This window comes from Cygnus olor, chromosome 1, assembly GCF_009769625.2.
Source record: "Cygnus olor isolate bCygOlo1 chromosome 1, bCygOlo1.pri.v2, whole genome shotgun sequence".
Lineage (NCBI taxonomy): Eukaryota > Metazoa > Chordata > Aves > Anseriformes > Anatidae > Cygnus > Cygnus olor.
The window spans coordinates 187,318,225-187,342,369 of NC_049169.1; the positions used below are offsets into that span (position 1 = coordinate 187,318,225).

At 40.3% G+C, this 24,145-nt stretch overlaps 1 protein-coding gene across 1 annotated transcript in view; it reads left to right on the plus strand.

Moving 5' to 3' along the window:
• The window catches only part of FLT1 (fms related receptor tyrosine kinase 1), a 114,494-nt gene that overhangs the window by 32,239 nt on the left and 58,110 nt on the right, over window positions 1-24,145 (plus strand). Inside the window, exons 5-11 of the mRNA XM_040543904.1 lie at window positions 1,504-1,666; window positions 1,754-1,890; window positions 3,424-3,598; window positions 5,467-5,584; window positions 7,593-7,762; window positions 8,164-8,323; window positions 23,418-23,532. Of these exons, the coding sequence (XP_040399838.1) occupies window positions 1,504-1,666; window positions 1,754-1,890; window positions 3,424-3,598; window positions 5,467-5,584; window positions 7,593-7,762; window positions 8,164-8,323; window positions 23,418-23,532 (1,038 nt within the window). The remainder of the gene's footprint in view (window positions 1-1,503; window positions 1,667-1,753; window positions 1,891-3,423; window positions 3,599-5,466; window positions 5,585-7,592; window positions 7,763-8,163; window positions 8,324-23,417; window positions 23,533-24,145) is intronic.

Sequence of the window (24,145 nt, forward strand, 5' to 3'; positions counted from 1 at the left end):
AGCCGTGCAGGAAGCTGCCAGGCATCTGCGCCTCCCCCTGCCACTGGCAGCCACCTGCAGTGGCTTTGGCTGTAGGAAGAGAGAGGGCTGGCCAGCACACCAGCCCTCTGCTCAAATAAAGGGGTAAGGAGGAGATGAAAGGGGTGCAGTGAGGCTGGGAGCATAGAGAGAGGTCATGGGCTGCGAGGTGCTTAGGTAGACCCATGGATGGAAGTGCATAGAAATGCTCTTTGCTTAGGGCACTGATTCACTCAAGTTCTGCTATAAGGTGTCTTTAAAATATTTTTTTTTTTTTCAAAATAATAGTGGGATTTATAAAAGTAGAGTCACAGCCAGGATTTGTACTGATGGTTGATCTCTGTGTTATCAAACAGTGGCATTTATTCTATCAATAAGGCTGAATAATGATAAAAGAGAATTGATGTAAAATAAAAGAGGTGTTGCCTGGGCCTCAATGCCTCTGTCATGCTTTGCTTTTCATTTTTTTTTTAATTTATTTTATTTTATTTTTTATAAAATGGGGCTTAAAACTCAAAGGATGCCAACATAAAATATCACTTGTTCTGCTGACAAAGTGGACACTTGATCCCACATGGCAAAACTTTAGTCTGAAAAAAAATTTTAGATTTCAGGTCATAAGTTTATAAAACATCTAATCATTGTGCACTAATTACTTGTTGGGTTCTCAACTTCTGAGGGACCTAGAAGTGCCAATTTTTTAAAATGTGATGAATTCTTTTCCTCTGGAAATTTGACATACTTTGTTTCAAGGCATCCTTTCAAAATCTGTAGTCGAGATCTGTAGTGAGACTTTCCTCATTCAGTATGATCTGTAGTTCTCAATAAAAGTGCCCAAGGTAGCCTTGCGGATTTAAAATTTGTGCTTTATGTTGTATGTAATGACTTAGAGACGTGTGCTCTGTGATCTGTCAGCTCTGGAATAAGCATCCATGTGCTTCACTTTTTTTTTTTTTTTTTTTTTTTTTTTTTTTTTAACAATCTAGTCCTTTAGACAACATAAACATGAGAAGCCTCAGCTTGAATCCTGGCAGGAATTTGTTAAAGCCACCAAATGACAGCATATCAAGTCCATTTGTCACCTCCATTGAAAAAAGTGTATTTGTATCTCTGTGGTAACACCGGGACATTTAATTGCAAAGGTTCTCTAAGATGAGCACTTTAGCTGCCAACTGGGAGCCAACAGAATAGCAGCCCAAGCACTGAGGCTAATGATAGTGTCAATCTATTGTGTCATAAATTACATCCTGTTACAAATAATGAAATCTTGCAAACAAATAAAACATTCACATTCTTCACCCAGTTTTTTCCTCTATTTTGTGACGAAAACGTGACTTGAAAAATCTGCATAATTAAATATCATCCTTTCTACTTTGATTGGCATTTTTTCAAGTTTTTTTTTTTCACTCCTTTTTATGAGGCTGTTTTGATTAGAGTGTGGCATGAGGATAAGTTGTTTTTATGAAGTGTGTTTGCCACTTCCAGATTCCCGGAGAAGCCCTAATTCCTGATGGCAAGACGATAATCTGGGACAGCACGAAAGGCTTCAGAATACCCAAGGCAACCTACAGATTCATAGGGCTCCTGAGCTGTGAGACAACCATTGCTGGGCACAAGTATAGCACGAAGTACCTAACGCACCGAGAAAGTAAGTAGCCTTCTCCACTCCAAATTTTTCAGAAAGCCCTCTGCCCTGGTGATGTTATTCATGTTTCCTTCTCTCTGTGACATGCAGCCAACACAATTTTTGATGTTCAGTTGAGCACCCCTCGCCTCGTCAAGTTGCTGAAAGGAGACAGCCTGGCAATTAACTGTACCGTCACGGCAGCCTGGAACACCCGTGTGCAGATGACATGGACTTACCCTGGACAGGTGAGTGCCAGGGATGAAAGGAAGAAATTGGGTGAGGGTTTCCATTGATCGCGTTACATCTAGCATCCTGGGAGGAATTCTACCTCAAAATGCTTGCTGTGTTTCTCATTCCACCGTTGTGAATCTTGCTGACATGGCTTTTAAGTTGTGGTTGTTTTTTTTTTTTTTTTTTTTCTATTGAATAAGTAAACAAGTTTACACAATGCACTCTGCTATATTGCATAACCATGAGCGAGCGCTGGAAACGTTTCATCCCTGGGAGCTTCTTTTTGACCTGGGGAAATGATAGAAATTTATCACCTAGTCCCAGGCAGGGGCTCTCTCGTGACAAAAAAATTTTCGTTGAGGCTGTCTTTCTTAGCACGTACATTTAAAAGACTGGCAGACAGTCAGGCACCCGACTCAAGCATGTTTAGAAAAGATATTTTGATTTAGTTAGCCAAAATCTCATTTGTTAAGTGTCACATGAACAATCCACTTGTTTTGACAACTACAGGAATATCTTGAATGTGCTTCTCCTCCCCCAACATTGGGAGCATCCTCATAAATATTTGTCGCTTACAAAATAACTGCCAGGGAGCCCGTGTAAAGCTGATAAGAAATTTGACATTAGTTTAAGGTTTACAACTCCCATTCCTTTCATGTCAGTTTGATTTATGCTGGTGATTCAAGTCAAGATCATTTATTATGTCACTCATTGTGTCTAATCACAAGCTGAAATTATGATTACATTATATAAGGAAGATTAATGCAATCGTTTCTTGCATACTGTAGCCATTTTCCTTGGCATTTTTTCATCGCAGAAGTAAACAACCTAGCAACAAGAAATGCTCCAAATATCTTACGTTTGGTCACTGTTATGTTACCAAGCCATAGCTGAGCACCACACGTGAAATTCTGCTTGGGTTTTATTTGGATGGTAACTGAAGGGTGCTCAGTGTTTGTAAGACAACAACAATGTCCTAGGTTAAATAAACTTTGAGGCCAAAGGCTGAGGGGGAGTTGCAGGAAATAACTCCTCAGGCTCACATTATCTTCAGTTCCACCCTGCTACTCCTTTGCCAAATCTAGTCACTTTTCCATCTATAGTGTTTTCAGAATTCTCCCCTTTTGATGTTAATGCCCTCATCTTCTATACATCTTCTGCCTGTGGACGCTGAACCAAGGCAACAAACTGTGTTCTGCCCTTCATGTGCTGGCTCCAAGGACTTTTATGAACGATGCTGTACCAGGAGCAGAGGGGAGCTGGGCATGTTGCTATAGTAGGTCATGCAGAATTGATTACCTTCCTCTGGAAAGAACAAGTTTGGATACTTCTACAACTTGAATGGAGATAGGAATGAATTGCCAGATAAAGTTACTTCTCATTCTTATTTTTGACTCTTTGGAAATATTATTTTTTTTTCAGGTTTGTCGTGTGCAAAGGGATCTGGATATATTTTTTGGAGGTTTGGTGGCAGAACAGTAAAATGAAAATCGTAATATTCATAAAAATTTGATTAAGCTCTTTCTTGTTCATTTTTGCTTTTATAGACAAAGAAGAGAGGCTCCATAACACAGCGCATTGACCAGAAGAATACAGAAGCCAATATTTTTTACAGTATTCTAGTTGTTGACAAAGTGCGTGATATTGATAAAGGCCAGTATGCCTGCCACGTGAAGAGTGGGCCCTCAATCAAATCAGTTAACACAACAGTCCTCGTTTACGGTAAGAAATACCTTGAATTTGTAGAATACTGAGTGCTCATTTACCAAGGTCAGTCACATGATATCTATATCTTGACACAAAGTGGAAATGAATTTCTAGCATGATCATCAAAGATAGAAAATGGAGGGAGATAAGAAAGAATATGTACCTTTTCTTCCATGACTGTTTTGCCTGTTTGGCAATAGACACATTAATGTTCAGTTTGATCACTCTTGTTTGCTAAGTCCTGCGATGATCCCATCCTCAGTTCTGGCTGCTCCAGTTCCTCTTCTACAATACCTATCCACTGCTTCCTATGAAGCAAAAGAAGAAAAAAAACAGATAAGCTAGCTCTACGTGGAGAAGATTGCTGGTAAACCATTCACAAAACCGAAACAAGCATAACATACTGCAGCTCATTAATGTGGTTTTACAGTGGGAGCTTTGAATGAGTTCTCTGTGGTCTGCCCAGGCTTCCTGTGAGATCTGGAAATTCCCTGTGCTGTTTCAAGCTTATGTGAATTAGGACTTCTGTGCACTGGGACTCCATGAGAAGCTATCTTCTTTGTGGCATCCTGTTACAATTATGATTATGTAGGATATTCGGAGCATTGTTGGTATTAATAGTCAAATGGTTGGTGGCTCCTTGATGACAGACAATTCGTGGTCAGAATATTGATTTGTTCCACAGTTTAGGTGGTCTACTTTTTCTCTCTCATCTGTAATTGTGGTCTAAGCACCAGATGGTGGTATTCTCAGAGAGTATTTCAAGTACTTTTTCTCTATTTAACCCTTGGACTAAGACACTGGGAACATAGGATGAATCATTATATTCACTTCTTATGTTCTGAAATAAATAAGCATGAAGTTATCAAAAACTGAGTTTTAGATTAAAATTAAAGTCAGAGAGGCTGGAGCTGTTGAAGCTAGCCTGTAAACTCACATAAGCAGCCACATCTATGGGATACTCATTAGACAGAGCCAGTGTGAATAATGGTTTGCAGAATCAGGGTTGTATCTTTAGGTATAACCTCATTTGTGTAATTTAACTACTGAGTTATCTTGCACATGTTAGTTTCAAAGTATGCTGCAAATATGACTAATATAACTAAATATTGCACTTATTTAATATATATACAATATCTATATATAATTCATAATGTGAGTAAATATTGTACTATGGGTACTGTCAAAGGACACTGAAACCTTTTTTCATGTTTTGAATGTTTTGTTTTGTTTAATTGCATTTTGGGAAGAAAAAAAATATTTCCAATATACTCTATAAATATTGTGGTTTTATTGCTTCTGGTGAAACCCATCGATTTGTCAGAGTTTGAAATACTGGGCAGTACAACTGGAGAAGAATGAATTCCAGCAGGTTGAGACTGTTCCAATGAAGTGATAAAGATTTGTTTGTTCGATGAAACAGCTGTTTACCAATGATACAGAAAGTTTCTGTCTTTTCCATTGCTGTTTCTCTGAAGATCGCTTAAATCATCCCCAGCCAAATATTTTCTTTTGGAACATCCACTGATTCTTGGCCTTTCAGGGGTGGTGGGGTCACCTGCTCATTTAGTTCAGCTTCCCACGTACCACAAACCACCTTCTCTTTCTTGTGCTTTTTTTTTTTTTTTTTTTTTTTTCTTGACTGAAGCACAATGTGAATTTGGCTAGGGTGTGTCTTGTTTAGGCAGACTCATGGCCTGGGAACTGTATCTCAGTTTTTTGTATGTTTGTGGTGGGTTTTATTCTTGCTGTTATCGTGTGGGAACACCAAAATTATTAAAGATCTTTTTTATTTGAATTCCTGTTCTCTTTAGAAGAGTGACTCTTTTTGCAGGCTGAAAATCAGTAACACGAGAACACTTTTTTTCTTTTATTTCTTTAAGATAAAATGTTCATTAATTTGAAACGTCGAAGAAAAACTGTGCTGGAGGCTGTAGCAGGAAGAAAGTCCTATCGTCTGTCAATGAAAGTGAAGGCATTTCCCTCTCCAGAGGTTATATGGTAGGACAAGTTATTTCCACATATGCACACTGGACCTACACTTAAATGAAAAATAATGTGTTGGTCAAATATTCAATTTAAGACCCCTTGAAATGGCAACAAACTGGGACAGTACAGTTGTTGATTTTTATTGAACTTTTCAGGGTCTGCCTGAGTTTTAAAAATTTAAGAGAACATTATCTTCATTTTGCAAGTGTAAAATAGGATGCCTGGAAACTTTGAAGTTCAAACCCTCAAATATGTTAGATATGTCTCTTGTTGAAATCAATGGACACTCTACAGATAAATACCTCTACCAATCTTTTCTGAATTGTTTCATCCAACTTCATGCAGACCCAAATATGAGAAATTAGTTTGTCTTTTAAAAAGGAAGAGAAAAGAAAGTCTTTATTAAAATAACTGTCTGAGTTTATTCATACAACCATGCACTACTAGAAAAGCAGTGGAAGATGGCTTTACTATATGGGGATCTGTAGGTTTTAGATCTGCTTTAGTGACCAGAATTTTCACTTTGGCTCAAGTATGCTGAGCTAATGAATCTTTTAAACATTTTTTTTTTGCATTAACTCAACCACCTTTCCAGAAAACAATGTTATCTATTCATGATCTTTAGGTGGTGTGGTGGTTTTTTGTGTGTGTGTGTTTGTGTGTGTTGTTGTTTGTTTGTTTTTATATAATTTTAAATAGTAATAGTTCTGGTTCAATTCATTACACTTTAACAAGAAGTCTATGACAAGAATGATTAAGAAAACAAACCATACATACATGAACAGTAAGTTTTCATGGTTCTCAGAGACAGAAATTATTTTTGCTCCAAATATTTTGTTTTATTTAAATCTCCATTCTGCATTTGCAGCTCCACATGGAAAATTAAGGGGCAAAAGTGCAGCTGATACTAGCCATTTATATGGTATTTTTTTCTCTTTAATGATTGGGCTTGTTGACTATACACTTAGATATAAAACTTCTGAATACAAAAAAATAAATCCATTTGACAATAAGAATACTTATTTACTTATTTATTGCTGTGAGGTTTGTCAGCCATTGGAACAAGTTGCCCAAAGAGGCTGTGGTTTCTCCATCCTGTGAGATGTTTGAAATCTGACTGGACATGGTCCTGGGCAACTTGCTGACCTTGCTTTGAGCAGGGGGTTGGACCAGGCAATCTCCAGAGGCCCATTCAGCCTCAAATATTCAGTGGTTCTGTGAATAAATGTGCAGTGAAATGTCTAAATCTACGGTCCTTAGACACAACTTTTAATGCTCCTTCAATGACTGAAAATGTTTTCTGTAAATATTTACCAAAACTTGGGAATCAATGTAATTAAGTCCATCACCACAGTGAATTTCAGTTGCACTCACATTGAGCTTCATACAGTAACCTACAAAAATACGGTTTATACCATATTTTACACTTCAGAAAAAAGAAATGTTCTGCTTATTCAGGAATCTGTTTGTGAGCAACATTTCGTACTTTCTGTGTTGATTTTCTATTATCTTTAAAAACATTCACTCGATAGCAGGACATCTGATTCTTAAGTGCTTATCTAATCTACTTACTCTTCCTCTTCCTAAAATCACAGCTGTGCTTAGGCTACAGTCCTGGGTATGTATTCTGAGGTCATAAGAAATGGTCAGTGCTGGATGACGCAACCTTTATTTGTGTGAATGACTTTTGGCCAAAATGGTTGTCTTCTTGAATAAATGGCAGCAGAAGTATGGAAGGCTGGGATCTTTAGAGATAGAGTTGTGATTTTTAGCAACTCTCAGATGTTATAGAACTCTGCCATATCCTTATAAATTTTAATGTATAGAATGGTATTCTTCAGAGTTCTCCATAAAAATCAGCAATCTGTAAGGAAAGGATAATCCTCTGATAAGCAGAATCTTGGACAGTAAATTCAAAACTTGCTCAAAGATCAAGAAATGTTGTGAAACCAAGAAGCACAGACTGTTAAAGCAGCACTATTTTTCGTTTCTTTTTAATTTCTGGATTTCTTTTAAACAGGTTAAAAGATGGGCTACCTGCTGCTGAAAAGTGTGCCCGGTACATGGTTAAAGACTATTCATTAATCATCAAAGATGTTGCTGAGGAAGATGCTGGAAACTACACTATAATATTGAGCATACGACAGTGGAACTTGTCTAAGAATCTTACAGTCACTCTTAAAGTAAATGGTAAGTTTACAGCACGTTCCCACACTTTTTCTGAACATAAACATCAAATTTTCATTGAAGAGTTGATCTTGCATGGTCCAGGACATTGTGCACTTTCTTACTGACTTTCATGGACACAAATCCAAGCCCCATGCGTGGGGTGATGGACCCTCCTTAAAATCAGCAGACAGACACTGGTTTTCATTAGAAGGGTTTCTGTCTTTCACGGTCACATACTTGTTCCTGATGACTTAAATGTGTTAGTAACTGCTCAACTGACTCAACTTATTCCTGCTGTTTTTCTTTGTCCTCCTGGGGATTTTTTTTGTTACTCACCCTGCAGGAATGTAGGATTTTCATGATCATGTAATACATTGGAAATGAGTTGCTTTTAATAGCTTTCCAATTTTTACTCTTTACAGTGAAACCCCAGATATACGAAAATGCCGTATCATCATTCCCTGATCCCAATCTGTATTCACTGGGCAGCAAACAAGTGCTGACATGCACTGTGTATGGTGTTCCTCAGCCAAAAATTACATGGATGTGGTACCCCTGCAGACAAAACCATTCCAAAACAAGGTAGGACAGCTTCCTTACTTACGTTTAGCTTGTCTTCCCTTCCTACTATATTTGAATATTAACTTAAGAATAAAGCTTACCATGGACATTGATAGTTAGTAGAGTATGTGTGCTTTATTTTTAGGTAAACGTGCAGACAAAATGCATTTTTTTTTCTGCATCATTATTTGAAAATACGGTGCAGAGTCATTGTTTTGTATTGTTGCTTACTTTTATTTACAGTTCATTACCATTCATGCATGCAATGCTCAGAGGCCATAATTGCTTTCTGATTTTTATGAGGGAAGACTTGCAGGCAATGTCTTGCGAAGTGCTCATACTTTCTCAAGAAGGAGATTTCCTTGCTTTCCTCCATGCTTTTGTCACCACACTGTGATTCCACTGTGAGGTTTATTTTGAAATTCAACAGAAATAATCTTAAAGATTTTTTTCTATTATGATGATCAAATCTTTCTTACAATACAGTGACTCATAGGTTTAGTTCAGCAAGACAAATGTGACCAGCATTCTCCAGATACTATTTCAACAGGGCAAAATATAAATGGCACTGTGCAAGCCTACTTGATGCTGATGTGGCACTTAACTAATCCTCTTTTATATTTAAGATTACTTTTGAACTTTTTGTGACTGATGATGCCAAGTTTGTGCATATTGACTCATTTATCCAAAGCTCTTCCTGGATCTCAAAATCTGACACAGTCTTAATGATTAACACTCAACATCCACAATGGCATTAGCATTAAGCTACTATTGAAGAGTTCAAACATTCAATGTATTTGGAGCATATCTCAACAAAGATGTTTAAGAACCTAACGAAAGCTAAGGAACCAATAGTCTCTAAATTTCAGTTGAAGTTAATCACTTTACATAGAATTTAACTTCTTTAATACTTTCATAGGACTGAGTTTTAACACCAATCCAGACAAACATTTCTGTATGTGCTTAACTTTGGGGATACAAGACACCTCATTCGATTAAATAGGACAACCAGCTTATTTCAAATTAAGGGTGCTTGTAAATTCTAGGCAGCACTTCTTGGAAGCACATGTTGCTTTTCCCATTACACCTTGCTTTGGGATTATGCAAATAAATGGTTTTCTGTGCCCTTTTCACCAAGAGGTGGCACTAGCAATCTCTCCTTTTGCTAGAATAGGTAAAATCTGAAATTGTCCATTTCGAGGACAGGTAGGGTCAGCATTTCCTCTCTCTTTTATGTTATCTTTGAAGCACGGGTCACAGAATTCTGTATAGTAATGTAAGGTGTATGATAAAAAGAAGTGCAATGTCTTTTAAGTAGACAGACCCCATGAAAGACATATATGAAAAATTTCAACCTTTTAGTCTTTTTTAAGTGTTTATACGTTTATGCATACTCTGGATTGAAAACACAGTGTGATGCTAGTAAAACAGTTGGATTGTGTTTGGGAGTTGGAGTAGGGTTCTTACACAGTCAAATATATCCTTCTGTTAACAAGCAATAAAAATTAATATCCACAAGCAGGTGTTTAATAATGTGCTAAACTGTAGACTTAATTAAATGCTAAATGGAAGTGTGTTTGAACAGGTGATCAAAGGAGAAATGTAGCAATTTAAACATCAGCTATTGGCTCTGTTACAAGGTTGTTTCCAGACTTGCTTCCAAATTGCCTTCATAATTGTTCTGTGACAATTCTTTTTACCCCCCTCCCCTTCCTTCTCCTTCAAACACTCATTGAAGAAGTAGTTTGGAGAACACCATTTTTAATGCTTTGCATAAGATGACAGGAGTGACTCCCTGTGAAAAATATGGCAACAATTAAGTATCACAGAATGGCAGGAATCCCTGAATAATTGCATTTTGTCTCTTGCTCCAGGAAGGGAGCAGAAAATACTAGCTGTGCCAGATGCAGGGCTGACATCTGTGCCGGTGTAGGTGTTCTCCCCAAAGAACTGGAAAACCCTTTAATCCCATCCTTTCCACCATTCTTCCTTCCTTGTGTGAGGTGACACTTGCTTAAGTAACAGAATAATGATGCAGGTACCTTGGAAAGCAGATCAAAAATGTATCTTGTTCTCCCATTACAGCTGTTGCTTTGGATTTACCTGCCCATCATTAGGTTTCCAAGGCTAAAATGTTGCTCTGTTTGTGCTCAGCACTAGATAATGTCTATTTCAATGCACAGGTGAAAAAAATGTAGCTCAAGTTGATAAACCTACACAGGTTACCATTATTCACCATACTGCAGTAAGGATTCACATTGAGTTTCTGGGTCCCATGCTAGAGGATGCAGGAAACACTATAAGTATAAAACTTTTGTTGCTGCAAAGACCTTGCAGCACACAGATCTTTTTGCTTCCAGATTTATATATGCGCTTAATTTTACATCATTTGAGTACTATCACTGAAAGCTGGGGAACGACTTACAGTGAATAAATGAGATTTTTTTTTTTTATTATTATTATTTGAAGGACTGTTGCCTATAGTCTCCTTAATAGAAACCACTAGGTTCTCTGGCTGCTTCTTTCAATTGCAGTTTCAGACAGTATTTCTGTTTCAAAAATCCTAAAAATATCTCAGTGGATTCCACTGTTTTAAAAAAAAGTTCAAATATTCTTCAGTGCTTTGTAATTAATACAATTAATCTGCATAACCCTCCTCTGTACATTGTTCAAGACAGCAACGGGAATCCAGCCAAATTAAACAGGTTCCATAGTTTCACGGTAGCAAATAAAATAAATAAATAATAATAATAATGAAAAGCTGCAAAATTGTTCAACAGATTTAACTTTCTGGAATGCAGAGAGACCAAGAATGTCATTAAAATTACCTGTGCTTTATTTTCCATTAAAATAAGTTTGCTTAACCAACTCTATTACCATTAGGTAGTCTTTTGTTAACTAGCAGATAGGTAACTAGATGGATAGGTGTAAAAATTAACTTCTGATTTTCATCCCAATGAGGAAACATAAAAGAGACAAGAAAAACTGCCTGGGCCAAAAAAAAATATATAAGGTTATTTGTTGTTGTTGTTTTGTTTGTTTATTTTTCAAGCTTATTCAGATATACCAATTCAAATACGGCAGACAAATGTCAGTGGAGAATGGAATGAGTTAAAATGAAATGCAATTAACAAAATAAAAGATTAGTCTTTCTTAAATGACTACCTTTTTTTTCCTGAGAAACTTCTTATCCAGTGTCAGCTTACTCCAGACAAGGCAGCAGATGCACATATTCATTGCTCATTGGATATAGCAGAAGACTGATGACCTCCACCATTAAATTGTTGCTTGAGCAGCCTCCTTGGCCTCTTCCCTACCACCCTGCTGTTGTTCTTCCTCGCCTCATTTTCACTCAGGCTGGGTTATCAGCTGAGTCTAGTGGAGGGGCAGCCAGGGCAGGGCTTGCTGATGTTCCCTGGAGCCACCAAGGCTGGTCTCCACCTACAGCTCGTCAGCTCCGAGGCTGCAGAACGAGCATCCCCACGCCAGGGATGTGCTTGATGCTCATGGCTCTTGACCCAAATCTCTTCAGCAGATTTGTGTTTATCTTAGGCTGGTCTGGCAGAGGTTGCCAAGAAAGGCATGTGGGATATTGATGTTGCTCAGTGTAAGCACTGGTTTCCTCAGCTCTGATGCGGTGTCATTTGAGGGCAGTTTCTCTCTCTGGACATTTCCATGTAGGCAGTTCCAGAGACCTTCATAGTGCTCTGCCTAGGGCTTGACTCATCAGCCCTCCAGAAACTGCAGGCAGAAGAAGCAATGAAATTTTTTCTTGGGTTTTCCAGCTCTCCTGTCACCCTTCTGCCTCCCTCTCACCTTGAGCTATCAGTTATGGTTAGCCTCAAACCGAGTGTCAGATTATTAATTTTCAACCCTGCCATCATGTCAGTCTGTTATTTATTTATTTGCTTAGATTTTTTTCTGTGTACGTGCATGAGGGAGAGAGAATCACAAAGGTATTGGGGAGGAACCTGCAAAAAGAATGTCTCTGGAAAGACCTTAATTCTGTCCCCTGAGCTGTAGTGCTAGGATATGAACTCTTCTCAGTGGTAAAATAACCCAAAACTATTTCTGCCCCCTCTTCCCAACCCTGTCATGATCCCAGCAAGACTGTGAGGTGGACGGGATTGGGGATGAATGGGTTGCATGCCTGAAGATGAGGACAGGAGTGGGCAGCAGGAACTAGGGACCATGCAGCATTGCCGTGAGCTGGTACCACTGCCACGGAGCCATCTCAGGACATCACAATGTTCCTGATTCTCTGAGGTGGATGGATGGATGCATGCACCACAGTGGAGTTGCTGCTGACTTAACATGGAGTGATAAGAGGGGATTGTTATCTCCTGTTGCGGCTTGTCTGTGGTGCAAAGGTAGGGCCATGTGAATAATTTTCTACAGAAATAGCTCTCTAGCACTACAGAGTGAGGGAGAGGAGCGTGTTGTGGATCTCAGCAAGGCAAAAACTAGAACTTTTTTCTTGAAACCTCTGCAGAGAGATAAAAAGCCTTGAACTACCACTACGAAAGTGCATGGGCAGACTCCCACCAGCTTCAGTGAAAGAGGAAGCAGGGCATGTGTGCATAGCAGTCTAATTGCATTTCTGCATTGTTTATGTCAGAGTATTAATAAAGGATTGAAAGGCAGAATCGTTAGGATGTGCTTGGATAGATTATCGGGGGACATTAGGTTTGGAACATCACTGAGGTATGTAAAATGAACAACTAAAGAACAAATGTTAATTGTACTTAATTAGAAATGTACTGAACCACCCAAATTTAATTGTGGATGTCTGCAAACATTGATGCCCATTAGTTTGTCCACAGCAACTGTTTTTGTTCCCCATGCCACCTTCTATTTTCGGGAAGGGGAAGTCTGAGTCCTTAGAGCTGGTAAAAGTAGGTCAGATGCCATTAATAAACAGGTAGTTCAAAAATGCCTTTGTTTAATTTGACATGTGGCCAGATCCTCAGCTCTAAATTCACACTGGCTGAGGATCTGGCTGGTGGCATTTGTGCCTTCCATTCCCTACTACAAGAAAATCCACTTGCAGTGATCTGGTAATGTAAAGGTACTTGAAATGGGTACACGAAAAAAAAAAAAGCTAGCTATTTCCTTATTTTTCTGCAGTTGTGGAAATGGGTTAGTGTAAATGAAAATCAGGCTCTGTGTTTTTCTCATATATTTCTAAAAAATGCAGAGGAACAGACATGAGTGTATGTTGTGGCAGCATGGACTTGCAGAGAATTTGAAGCCAAAAGAAAGAGAGAAGTAAAAGTGTCTCATCTGTTTCAGACCGACCAAGGAGTATACTGCAGCATCTCATTCTTTACTTCTATGATGAGCCAGAAGTTAATGTTTGTTTGTGAACACCTCCTGTTCTCTGAAAACAGCTAAAAGGACAGCATCCCTGTCCTCAGTCAATATTTTGGAAAAGATCTTTTTTTTAATATTTTACTTACAAAATGCCATGTGAATCAGATCAGGCATATGCAAGTGGATAAATAAACTTGGTAAATATGTGCTATACTCTAGGTACAGTTTGCCACAGTCTGTCCCCAGGGTAATGTAGTGAATGCACTGATGAATTCACTGTGCAGGCTGTAAATGTTATCAAAGGTTTCATTATGGGTCTTAGCTGAACCAGAAGATTAAGCTTTCCAATTTTGGTATTGCTAACTTTCAAGTCACTTTAAATCAAATGTTTCCAAGTCCAATAGAAAATAGTTTAGCAGAAAATACATTATGTTGCTCAAGTAACCTTTTTTTTTTTTTAAACCCATTATTGATCAAACTTAAAATATAAGGACTACAGTAACATCCAGATTGTGACAAGTGTCTCTGCTTAGTGTCGTGTTTTAAACCATGGTTCTCCTATCTTCTTTTTCACTCATTTATTTTTTCCCAGTTTCTTTTTCTGTGGTTCCCTTCACAGGGTGTTCTCTTTGTTTTACTGGGGACAGTCTGACACCCGTTCTTAAGGAAGCAGACGTGAGTCCATGCAGGTGGTTGATCATTATTGCTTGGTCTTCTACTCACCGTGGGGCAGCAGCGGTGTCTGAGCCATGGGAACGTCCCAGCCTGTGGCCATAAACCTCCTCCTGTGCTAGCAGGGGCTCTTGGCCGAGGAAGGCACAGGGTCAAGCTGTGTGTGCTTAGGAATGATTATAAATGGAGTGCTATTATTGGACTGAGTACACCTTTTACAAAAATATACAAACTTCAGCTAGCATCCTTTTTCCTTTTATGTCTATTCCTTTCAAAAACCCTTTGCAGAAGGCTTTGAACAGGCATGGTGTATGAGGTAAGATCATAGTCAGAAAGAAAAATATTCAGTTAAAAAATAGAAAATAGAGGTTAGGAGGGAACAGTCAGTTCTTGCAGTGCAGGGAGGTGAAGTTTTTCAGGAGCTGGTGCTGGGGTCTGTACTTGTCAACATGTTCAGAAATAACCTGGAAAATGTGGTAAGGAGGTGACAGAGTTCGCTGATGATACTAAGTCATTCAGATTTGTAAGGATGAGGGCTGATTGCGAAGAAATGCAGAACTGTATGAATCTGAGTATGTGAGTGATAAAGTGGCAGATGAAGTCCACTGAAGATAAAAGCGCATGATGTACATAGGAAAAAGCAGTCTGACTTTCACATGTAAAATGATAAGCCATTGTCTCACTAATAACGCAAAGAAAGCTATGAGTAATGTGGTACACAGGTTTGTGAAAGCAGTGGCAATCAGGAGCAGCTCAAAAAAAAAAAAAATTGAGTATTAGGAATTATAAGGTCAGCGCTGTGTAGCATGAAAAATAGGTGGCTTGGTTGCTACACAGTAGATATCTACAGACTAGTGAAGGACACATAGGTCTGAGGATCAGTTGTATATGCTTTTTCTAGTTTAAGAAATAGGGGCCATGAAATGAAACCAGGAGGACTACAATTCAAGATGGAAAAAGGAGATGGTTGTACATGCAGTGGGTGGCAGATCTGTGAAACTCCTTGCCAGAGGATTTTGTGGGTTCTAAAAGTTCTACTGGCTTCAAAGGGAGATTGCATGAAGTCCTAGAAGAGAAATCCACTGGGAGTTGCTTAAGTGTAGAAATGGCCTCCGATGCAGGAAGTTCTTGGGCTGATAAGAATTGGTGACTGGGGGAGTATTGGGAGGAAGTATCTGAAGTTAGTCCTGTTCTTACTCATCCCCAACCATCTGCTTATGGTCATTGTTGAGACAGGATATGGGGTAGATGGATCCTTGGTCTTATGTCCACGTCTGTCAGTATTTTCTCTTCCTGTTTTCCCTCTAATCAACTCCCCTCTCTCCTTAAAAATGTTTCCCTCCATTCTTTCTCATCCTTTCCTTGTTTTCTGTCTGCACTTCCAGTCCCTGGCTCCAGTCATCCCAGAGTTGCTCACAGACCCCTACTTGCAGTGAAGCTGAAAACAATCTATCTTTAAAAGCACAAGCTCTGTGCAGCAAAAGCTCTTTCATCTCTTCTGCTGATCACTGGGAAATGGTATTTGAAAGGGTGTTCATTGTGCTTCCAGCTTGTCAAAAAGACAGGGTATATTAAGGACTGTGTAAATAGATTAGTAAAGAGCCAAAAGGATCCAGTCAAGACAGCAAAGAAAAGGAAGAGAATTTCAGCATTTTGTTAAGGTGCTGGGGAGACCTGGATCTTGGGTGGGTGTAGATGTGAGGTTACGTCTCAAAGTTGAGTGAGTTGTGAGGAGTGACATGTCTATGGGAAATAACTTAAGCCAGAAGGGTCTTAACAAAATCCCAGACTTTATATATAGGGTTTTTTTCTGGAAATAGAAGCAGAGCAAGAGTAGACTTTGTATGTAGAGGCTTTGTGGTCTTTCCCTTTAGGTTTCTGACTGCTCAACCAAACTGGAGAAGACCTCTTCCTTTCTGTACTACCACAGACTATTAAACTCAAACCCTTTTTCCCAGCAAGAAGTTCTAGGTGCTTGTGAAAACTTCATGCTTTGATAACTCTGTAGTTCCAGCCAGCATTCAGCTCCTCTGTGGAGGACATAGCTGGTGAGAGAAAGTGGAGGCTGAGTCACGGTGACCACATGGGAGACGAGAGTGATTTCAGCCTAGCAAAGGAGGGAAAGGAGGTGGACAAGAAGGAAGGAAGGAAGGCTTGGCTGAAATGTGATCATATTCTGTGTCCACGAAGACTGCTAAGCAGTGTGAAGCAGGAAACACAGGGTCAAGAAGCAAAATATAATTATCTTATAACAAACTCAAGGTGAGAAAATTTCAGGTTACCTCAGGATGTGCAAAAATCCTGAAAAACTACTTCCAAATGCTGTCACGTTCCCTAATGTTCAGAGGTCTCAAGTACTGGCAAAGGAGTTGAAAGTAAAATGTGTTTTCTATTTTTTTTTGTTGTCAATGGCTGGTGTTCAGGCTGCTTAGCCGTGCAGATGTAGAAATGTTGGGTCTTTGTGTTGTTTTTTTTGTTGTTGTTGTTTTGTTTTGTTTTTGTGTTTGTTTTTTTTTTTTCTTCCCTGTGGGAATGCATGCATGGGCTGATGAAGGGGTGAAAGGTGGGACAGGTAAGACTTATGCTGGTCTTCCTGCTTCCTTTGAGAAAAGTCAGATCAATTGGCTTTCTGTGCAGCATACTGAGGTAGTTCAGGACAAGCTGTGATGTTTGGAAAGGATGAGTGTGAAAGGGATTAATCAACTCATTAATCTGGTTGCATGTAGATAACAGCAGGAAAGGCAGTATGGAGATGGCAAACTCTTTCATTTTCCATAGAGCCATGATGGTATGCAACAAGGCTGTGCATGTCATATACCCGACTATTTCTGATGATGTAGTACCAAAGAGGCTCACCAGGAGGAGGGGTCATTCAGGACATATGGGATCTTCCCAAGAGAATGAGCTTTCCCTCTAAGTATCCCCCTCAGTGGGGATGCAGAACATCCTATAAAACAGAAAATAACTCAGTCCTTACTCTGGCAACTGTGCAGTACACCAGGATCCTAGTACAGCCTAATGCATAGGGGCCATTGAGAAATCCTCCAGCCACCCTGCATCTCATCAGTGAAAATCTCAGCACAGCTGATAATATCCTCGGCCACAAGTCTTCTCCTGTTCTGCTGGCCAAGGGTGAGGAGTGGTGATGGACAGTTACTGCTTTCTCAGGGTCATGAGAGAGTCTGACCTGAAATGGGCTGGTGGTGTCCCATCTGTTCTTGGTGGGCAAGTGTTGACACTGCAGTGGGCACAAGTAAGGACCTGGGACAGTGAGAGCAGAGAGGCAAAAGTGTGAAGAATGAGATATGCAAAGAAGGAACCTGTGCCACTATCAATGCAGCTTCTTGTTTGGTATTCTTTGCTAAGCTCCTAAATAAATATAAATCAACATACAGAATGTGATATAAATACTATCCAGTTCCTACCATTTGTAGAAGATCTCCTCAAAACCCCACATACAGCTGTCTGGAATTAGATGATCCTTAAGATCCCTTCCAACCCAAGATGTTCTGTGATTCTGTGATACTCAATGTATGTGTGCATACCAGGGAAGGTGCTAGGGATGAATTCCCAATCTGTTTGGAGCTAACTGGAGCTTTGTCACCAAAAGCAGTAGGGCTGGTGTTTAAACCTGGAACTGGTTATTTTTGGCTGAGAGAGGGAGGGGATGCTCGGACCACGGCTCCTGAATCGACAAGCGCACTATCATGTTGCAGCCAAAGCGAGAGGGAGCACGCTGGCAGGGAGCCAGCACGTGTCCCCCCCTCCCCCAGAAAGCACGTTTCACAGCCCGTGCATGCTCCCTGTTACTATTTTCCCTCTCGTTTCCGGTCTTGCCGTGATTCAGTGCTCCCTGGGACACGTGGCTACGCCAGCCCGGTGCTACCAATAGCACAGCACCGAGCGCCGAGGCACAGGTCAGGCGAGGCCTGGGTCATTTAGATTTTTTTTGATAACCTCCAAGTGGGAAGCAGTTCCTATATATTCTTTACAATTCCAGGAATTTCCAGAGTTCCTGTCTTGAAGATAGTGTCGTCATCACCGCGTCTTGAAAGACGTGCGTCAGCCCAACCTGAATTCGTAATAACACCACCCCACTGCTGCTAGGAATTGATCGCTGCCCTAAAAAGGGATAGGTGATGAGAAAATAAATATTCCTGGTGTTAATCATTCTTGAAAATAGCCACCGTTGGTGACAGTAGGGCTTCCTCTTGCTCCTAGTACAGGCATAATTGCCAAATACTACTCAGTAAGTAAGAGCATGACTGAGGCTGCCGGTAGCTTTGCCAAAAGGAACACTGAGGGAAGTGGATGGCATTGTACGTGAGGGAAGGATTGCAAAGACGTCACATAGGAGGGCTTAGGGGGAGGAGCTGAAATGATGAGAAGACAGAAGATGCTATTTTTCCAGCTTAAATGGGGGTCGGTGTTGTTATGATGGTATTTGTCAATCCTTTAGCACTGTCTCCAGAGTGGGGAAGAAGATGTGTCTGGACACAAGCTGCGTGTAGGGCTCTCGTTTAGGACTCTGCCATATGGAAATCCAAATCTGCCCAGTGAATCTTCAGAGAAGCCCTTTACCCCAGCTCCCAGGCTCTACTGCGGATCATTGGGGTGACAAGAACACCACTTTTATTTGGAGACCAGCAGTTTCACAGGCAGCACTTCAGCTTGAAGCTGGTTTGTAGTTTCACTCCCGTGAAATATATCAAGATGACATGAAGTACACTCTTACCCTGGAAACTTTTCCCCATCAATGGTTATAAATATACCACACTATTGTGCTTGGCATGCTGTATGCTAATAGAGGTGAGGGCTCTGAAACTCATTAGGAAAGGGAGCGGGCTGCGGAGCAGAGCGAGGACAGAGTGAAGCTGAGGTTGATAACCATGGCCTTGTCCAGAATAGGCCATGGGAGTTTTCTTATCTCACTTTGGCAGGAGGTGCTGTTAGCTTCCTGTGCGAAATCAGGAGCATATGCTGCTTTCCTCTTGTTGTTTGGCTTCCTCCGCTACACAAGACGGTTCCCAGCACTGTGATTATCTTTGCATCTTCAAACATGGCACACTCTGCTTCCTCAAGGGCTTGATGTATTCTTGAGAAGCAGGCTGGCTCCCCTCCCCCCGGCCGCTTCTCCAGGGCCCCTCAGGGTGCCAGCGTCGCACACCGCAGACCTTTTTTTAAAGCCCAGATTGCTTCTGGCTGCATAACACCCCCCCTGCCCTCCCAGAGAAGGACAAACTCCCGAAGCTGGAAGGGGCACGAGGGTCCCAGGGCAGCCCTTTTGGAGCGCCAGGAGCATCCCCCGCCGAGCAGCGCTGACCTCCCCCCCCGGCCCCCGCTCTGGGCTTCTTCCGAAATCCGCAGGAGGATTAATGGCTCCTGTTTTTTCGCAGATGAATAGCCTGCTTCTCAAGCTGTTGACACAAAGGACCCGAGCGTGCCTGTGCGTGTGGGTGTGTGTGTGTGCGCCCGTGCACACCAGCGAACGCACAAGCAAGCACGCACACAGGCATATGTAAAAAAACCACTTGGGGTGGGGTGGGGGCACTCGATCGCTCGGAGCCTCCTGGCACCCGAGCAGAGCAGCAGAGCTGGATTACCACGATCTGAGATTACACAATATCTGTAAACGCGCCTTTGCACACACACAGCCTTTGCTTTTATTATACAGGCTCTCTGCATGTGCAGGGTTGCAAGCACGAAGTAGGAACGTGTAGCTGGAAAACAGGTGTAAGAGCTGCTTAGAAATGTGCTGGCAGATACTAGCTTGTTTATCAGCCGCTGTGCACACTGTGTGCTTTTTCATTAACCTGGCGGTAACCCTGCTGCAAACTTTCTTGAATATGCAAAGCAATGAGGCTCATCCCATCAACAAACCATTTCAGGAGCACAGGCACTCGGGAGATGTCTGGAGTGAGATTCAGATATCCAAAATTCAGTGGAATTTCGCTGAAAACACTGGCAGTTCTTGCTACAAGTAGGATGACCTTGCTCTTTTACTGAGTTGATAGTTTTGAGTTACTTGTAAGACACAGAAATACCTATCTGATGTTGTGTGAGGACATACAAAATGAAGTATCAATTGTATGAGCTGGAAGATAATTACATATCTTGATTCCAGCCAGGGTAAATTTTTTTTTTCTTCTTTTCTACTTCTTTCCAAGCATCTGTACTTAACAAAAACATTTGATTTGATGACTACATCTAAGTGCAGCAGAGCCTTTTCCCTTTCAGTTACCAAACGCCTGTCGTTAAGAGCTGAAGGCAGTTCAGGAGATGGGGCTCCTAATCCCTCCCATTTGCCACTTGCTCGTCCCTACCTGCTGCTGCTGCCTGGAGTGGTGACTTCGTGTGGCACCGCTGGCAGCAAGAAGAGGAAGGATGGCTGAGTAATAACCCGAGCAACCCGCTTAGGAGCCTGGAGCTCTGCTGGTGTGTTTTGAGGTTAAAGTGAGAGCACTTGGCAGCTGGGGAGGGAAAGCATCTGGTTCGACATCCAAAGGGATGACTCTGAGCCTTGTCCTAAACTTTGCCTGGCAGCTACTCTCAAACTGATTTGCAAATGCTTGCTGAGCCAGCAGACCGTGCAGCTGAAGTGGCACAGGACGAAAGCAGTCCCATCTCCCACTGTGCGCCGTGGGCTGTTAGCTAATGTAGTCACAGCTTGATTTGGACTCCTTTTTTTTTTATTAAAACCATGGACAACAGCTATTAAGCGTATTCGATTTTCTCCTATAATTACATTAACATCGTAATCTGCAGTTTGGAGTTAATACGGTAAGTGAAGTCAGTGGAGCTCACGTATGTGCCTGCAGGGCTAATATTTCATCTAGTGGTTTACATGTGTTTTTCTTGTTATTGTGATGGTATTGTAATTATGATGGTGGGTTGTATTATGGTATTAATGAGTAATCAGCACCCCATTGTGCTAGGCATCGACAAAGACATAACACTGTCCTCATCCCTACAACACTGCAACCTAAGTATATACAGTCCTTTTCAATGATTTATGAAAAATAATATAATAATAACTAAGCCTAAGGCTGCAGAGCTGCAAGAAATGAGATTGGAGATGTCTTTCAGACATACATAGCCTGTTTCTGAATATGCATTATACCTTCTTTCTGTCCTTTACCAAAATGTGTCTCAGTAAAGACTTTTATTGTAAAAAGCGCAGATCTTCAACATTGCAAGAAAGAAACACGAAATCATTCTGTGCAGAAAAATACCAGTTCCCTCAGTTTGAAAGGATGAACATTTTTTAAATGACTTATTATGAATGAAATGAGATAGTGGGATGTCTGTCTTCCCATACAGAGATTGTCCAAGTATCCAGGCACAAGGATGTACCTTTGATACTGCCTGTTTGTGTATCTGTGGCACTGGCATGCTGAAATAACTTCTGATATCTGCTATGGTGTAGAAATGTTAATGGTTTACCAACATTATCATGTCTTCTGTGTTCAAGTCCTGTTACAAAAACAGACTTTTTAAAGCATTAAATGTGATAAGTAGATGACATCTACCTTTCTGAGTGATTTTTAAAACATTTTTTCCCTTCTGAATGCATCAGCTGTCTTAATGCTGCTGTCTTTCATCCACCCTGGCCTCAACAATCATGTATTAGAAGCTGGCTTTTAAACCAGTCTAGAATAAGTGGTTGTGTACGTAGGGCTTCCTTGCCATGCTATTTCTTCCTGTTCTCTCTCCATGCATCAATGACCATGACCTGCTCCTGATTTTTGGCTTTTTCATCTCCCTGAGACTCTCAATGCATGTTAAGAATTTGGGCACACATTCATGTAATTTGTGCTAATGATTACAGTTCAAGTTAGTTTCCTTTTCATCTTTTCTCTAAGCTGCAGTGTCTGCTAAGACACTGTTTGGTTTGACGTAATGCTGCACAATTAAAAACAAGCATGTAAAGTTAGCGTACCATTGATACTGTAAACAACACAAAGTTTAACCAAACTGCACAGGTAGCTGAAGGGAAATGAACCTCATTCTTTGGTCGGGATTGCATCAGATGTTGTTATCCAGTCAGCAGCCCTTAAGGGTCATTTCTCCAAACAACTGATATACATGTCAGGACAACTTGATTATGGATACAACAGCTCTTGTCTTTCAAGTACATGGAAGATCAAAGGAACATATTGTATTTGAAAGAGGTTGACCCCGATGAAAGGTTAAGCTCTACTGTTGAAGCTGGAATTGAACAAGCAACAACTCAATGTTGGATGAAAAGAAAAACTCAATATACTCAAAGAAAAGGGATGGACAAGATTTAAGAAGCATTCCAATGTGTTTATTTCCATGTGTACCAAATTAGGCTTTGGGAAACAAATTAGCTCTACCATGACCACACCTGAATGTTCTGATTATAAGCCAACTTGTTGTGTAAGGCAAAAACATTTTTTCCTGATATTTCCATTCAGTAACATCTTCATTTTTTTTTTTTTTTCAGATAAAATGAACATTTAAATCCTTTTTATTGTTAGACATGGTTTTGTTTTGTCTTGCTTCACTAACTTGCAGGATTATGGTCATTTTTATTGTTTATCTTGTGATCATTGAATCACGGTATTGATATTTTGCCATTTTGTAAACAGAACTAAAAAAAATCAGAAATGAAAGGTTGTGTTTTTTTTCATAACAAAAAGAACCTGCACATATTTAAATGACATCCGATTCTTTAAGGAACGGATCTTGAAACAAATGTATGTTGTCTTGGATTTAGGACTCAAAATGATATATACCTATGTTTGAAGCCAAGCCTGGACCACAACAATGGCTGAAAACTTAGGAGGATTGTTAACGGCACATTGGTCTCACACAGTCCTATATCCAGGCTTGGATTGTAAATTCTGACCTCCCAGTCTACAGTTGATTAAATGTTAACACTGACTCTAGAAATGTAATACTCTGGTGGCAGCTGTGGAAATGAATCCAACCATCAGGCTTCAAACCTCAAGATTTTGTGAAGTGTAGCCATTCTCGCATGGTAATCACAACACCTGCAGATTCCCCAGATGATCTCTCTTTCCAGAATAATTCTTTTGGTTTATGTGTTGAATGCTTCAGTCTATCACCAAATCAATAAAAACTCACTTCACTTTTTTGTCTTCAGGCATGGTTTTTGCTCCTATACTGAAGGATCTTTCAATGCGAAAGCTGGCAGCCACATAGGAAACAGGATCCAGAGCATCACTGAGCGAACAGCTATTATAGAGGGCAAAAATAAGGTATGATTCCTAGGCACAAGTAACCTTTCTCTGTGACAATATCAGTTGAAAAGGTGCTTTAAGATGCTATTGATGTAACAGCGAGTAAACCAGTATTTTTATGTTGTTCGGATTTGAAGACCTACATAAATGTAAGTAACTTCCACACCAGCAGTGATGGAGATTTGGTATTTATCTGCTGAGATGTAGAGATGTACTTTTTTTGGCATGCTATCATATTAAGGTAAGTGATATGCCAGGGATTCAGTATGTTTGGCTTTCTCAGAGCTGGCCTGCAATATCTTGGAGCACCTCAGGAGGACAGGGGCAGGATTCCAGACCATCTTTACTTCATTTTGTGCCATTGCACAATTTTCTGTTATTTTTCCTATGAGAGTAAAACAATTTACTCTCATTTGAAAGTTTATTCACAGATGTGGTCCTAGATTATTAGATGACCAAGTCTTATCTTGCAATAAAAATTTTAAAGGGCCAAATGAATCCAGATTTAAGAAGCAAAGTTTAAGAGACATCTCATTCAGAGATTTCAGTCACCTCTGCATGGTGGGATTCATCTTGTCTGCATTAACAGTCTAAAAGTTAGGTGTCTAGTCCAGTTCAAGCATCCTTTCAT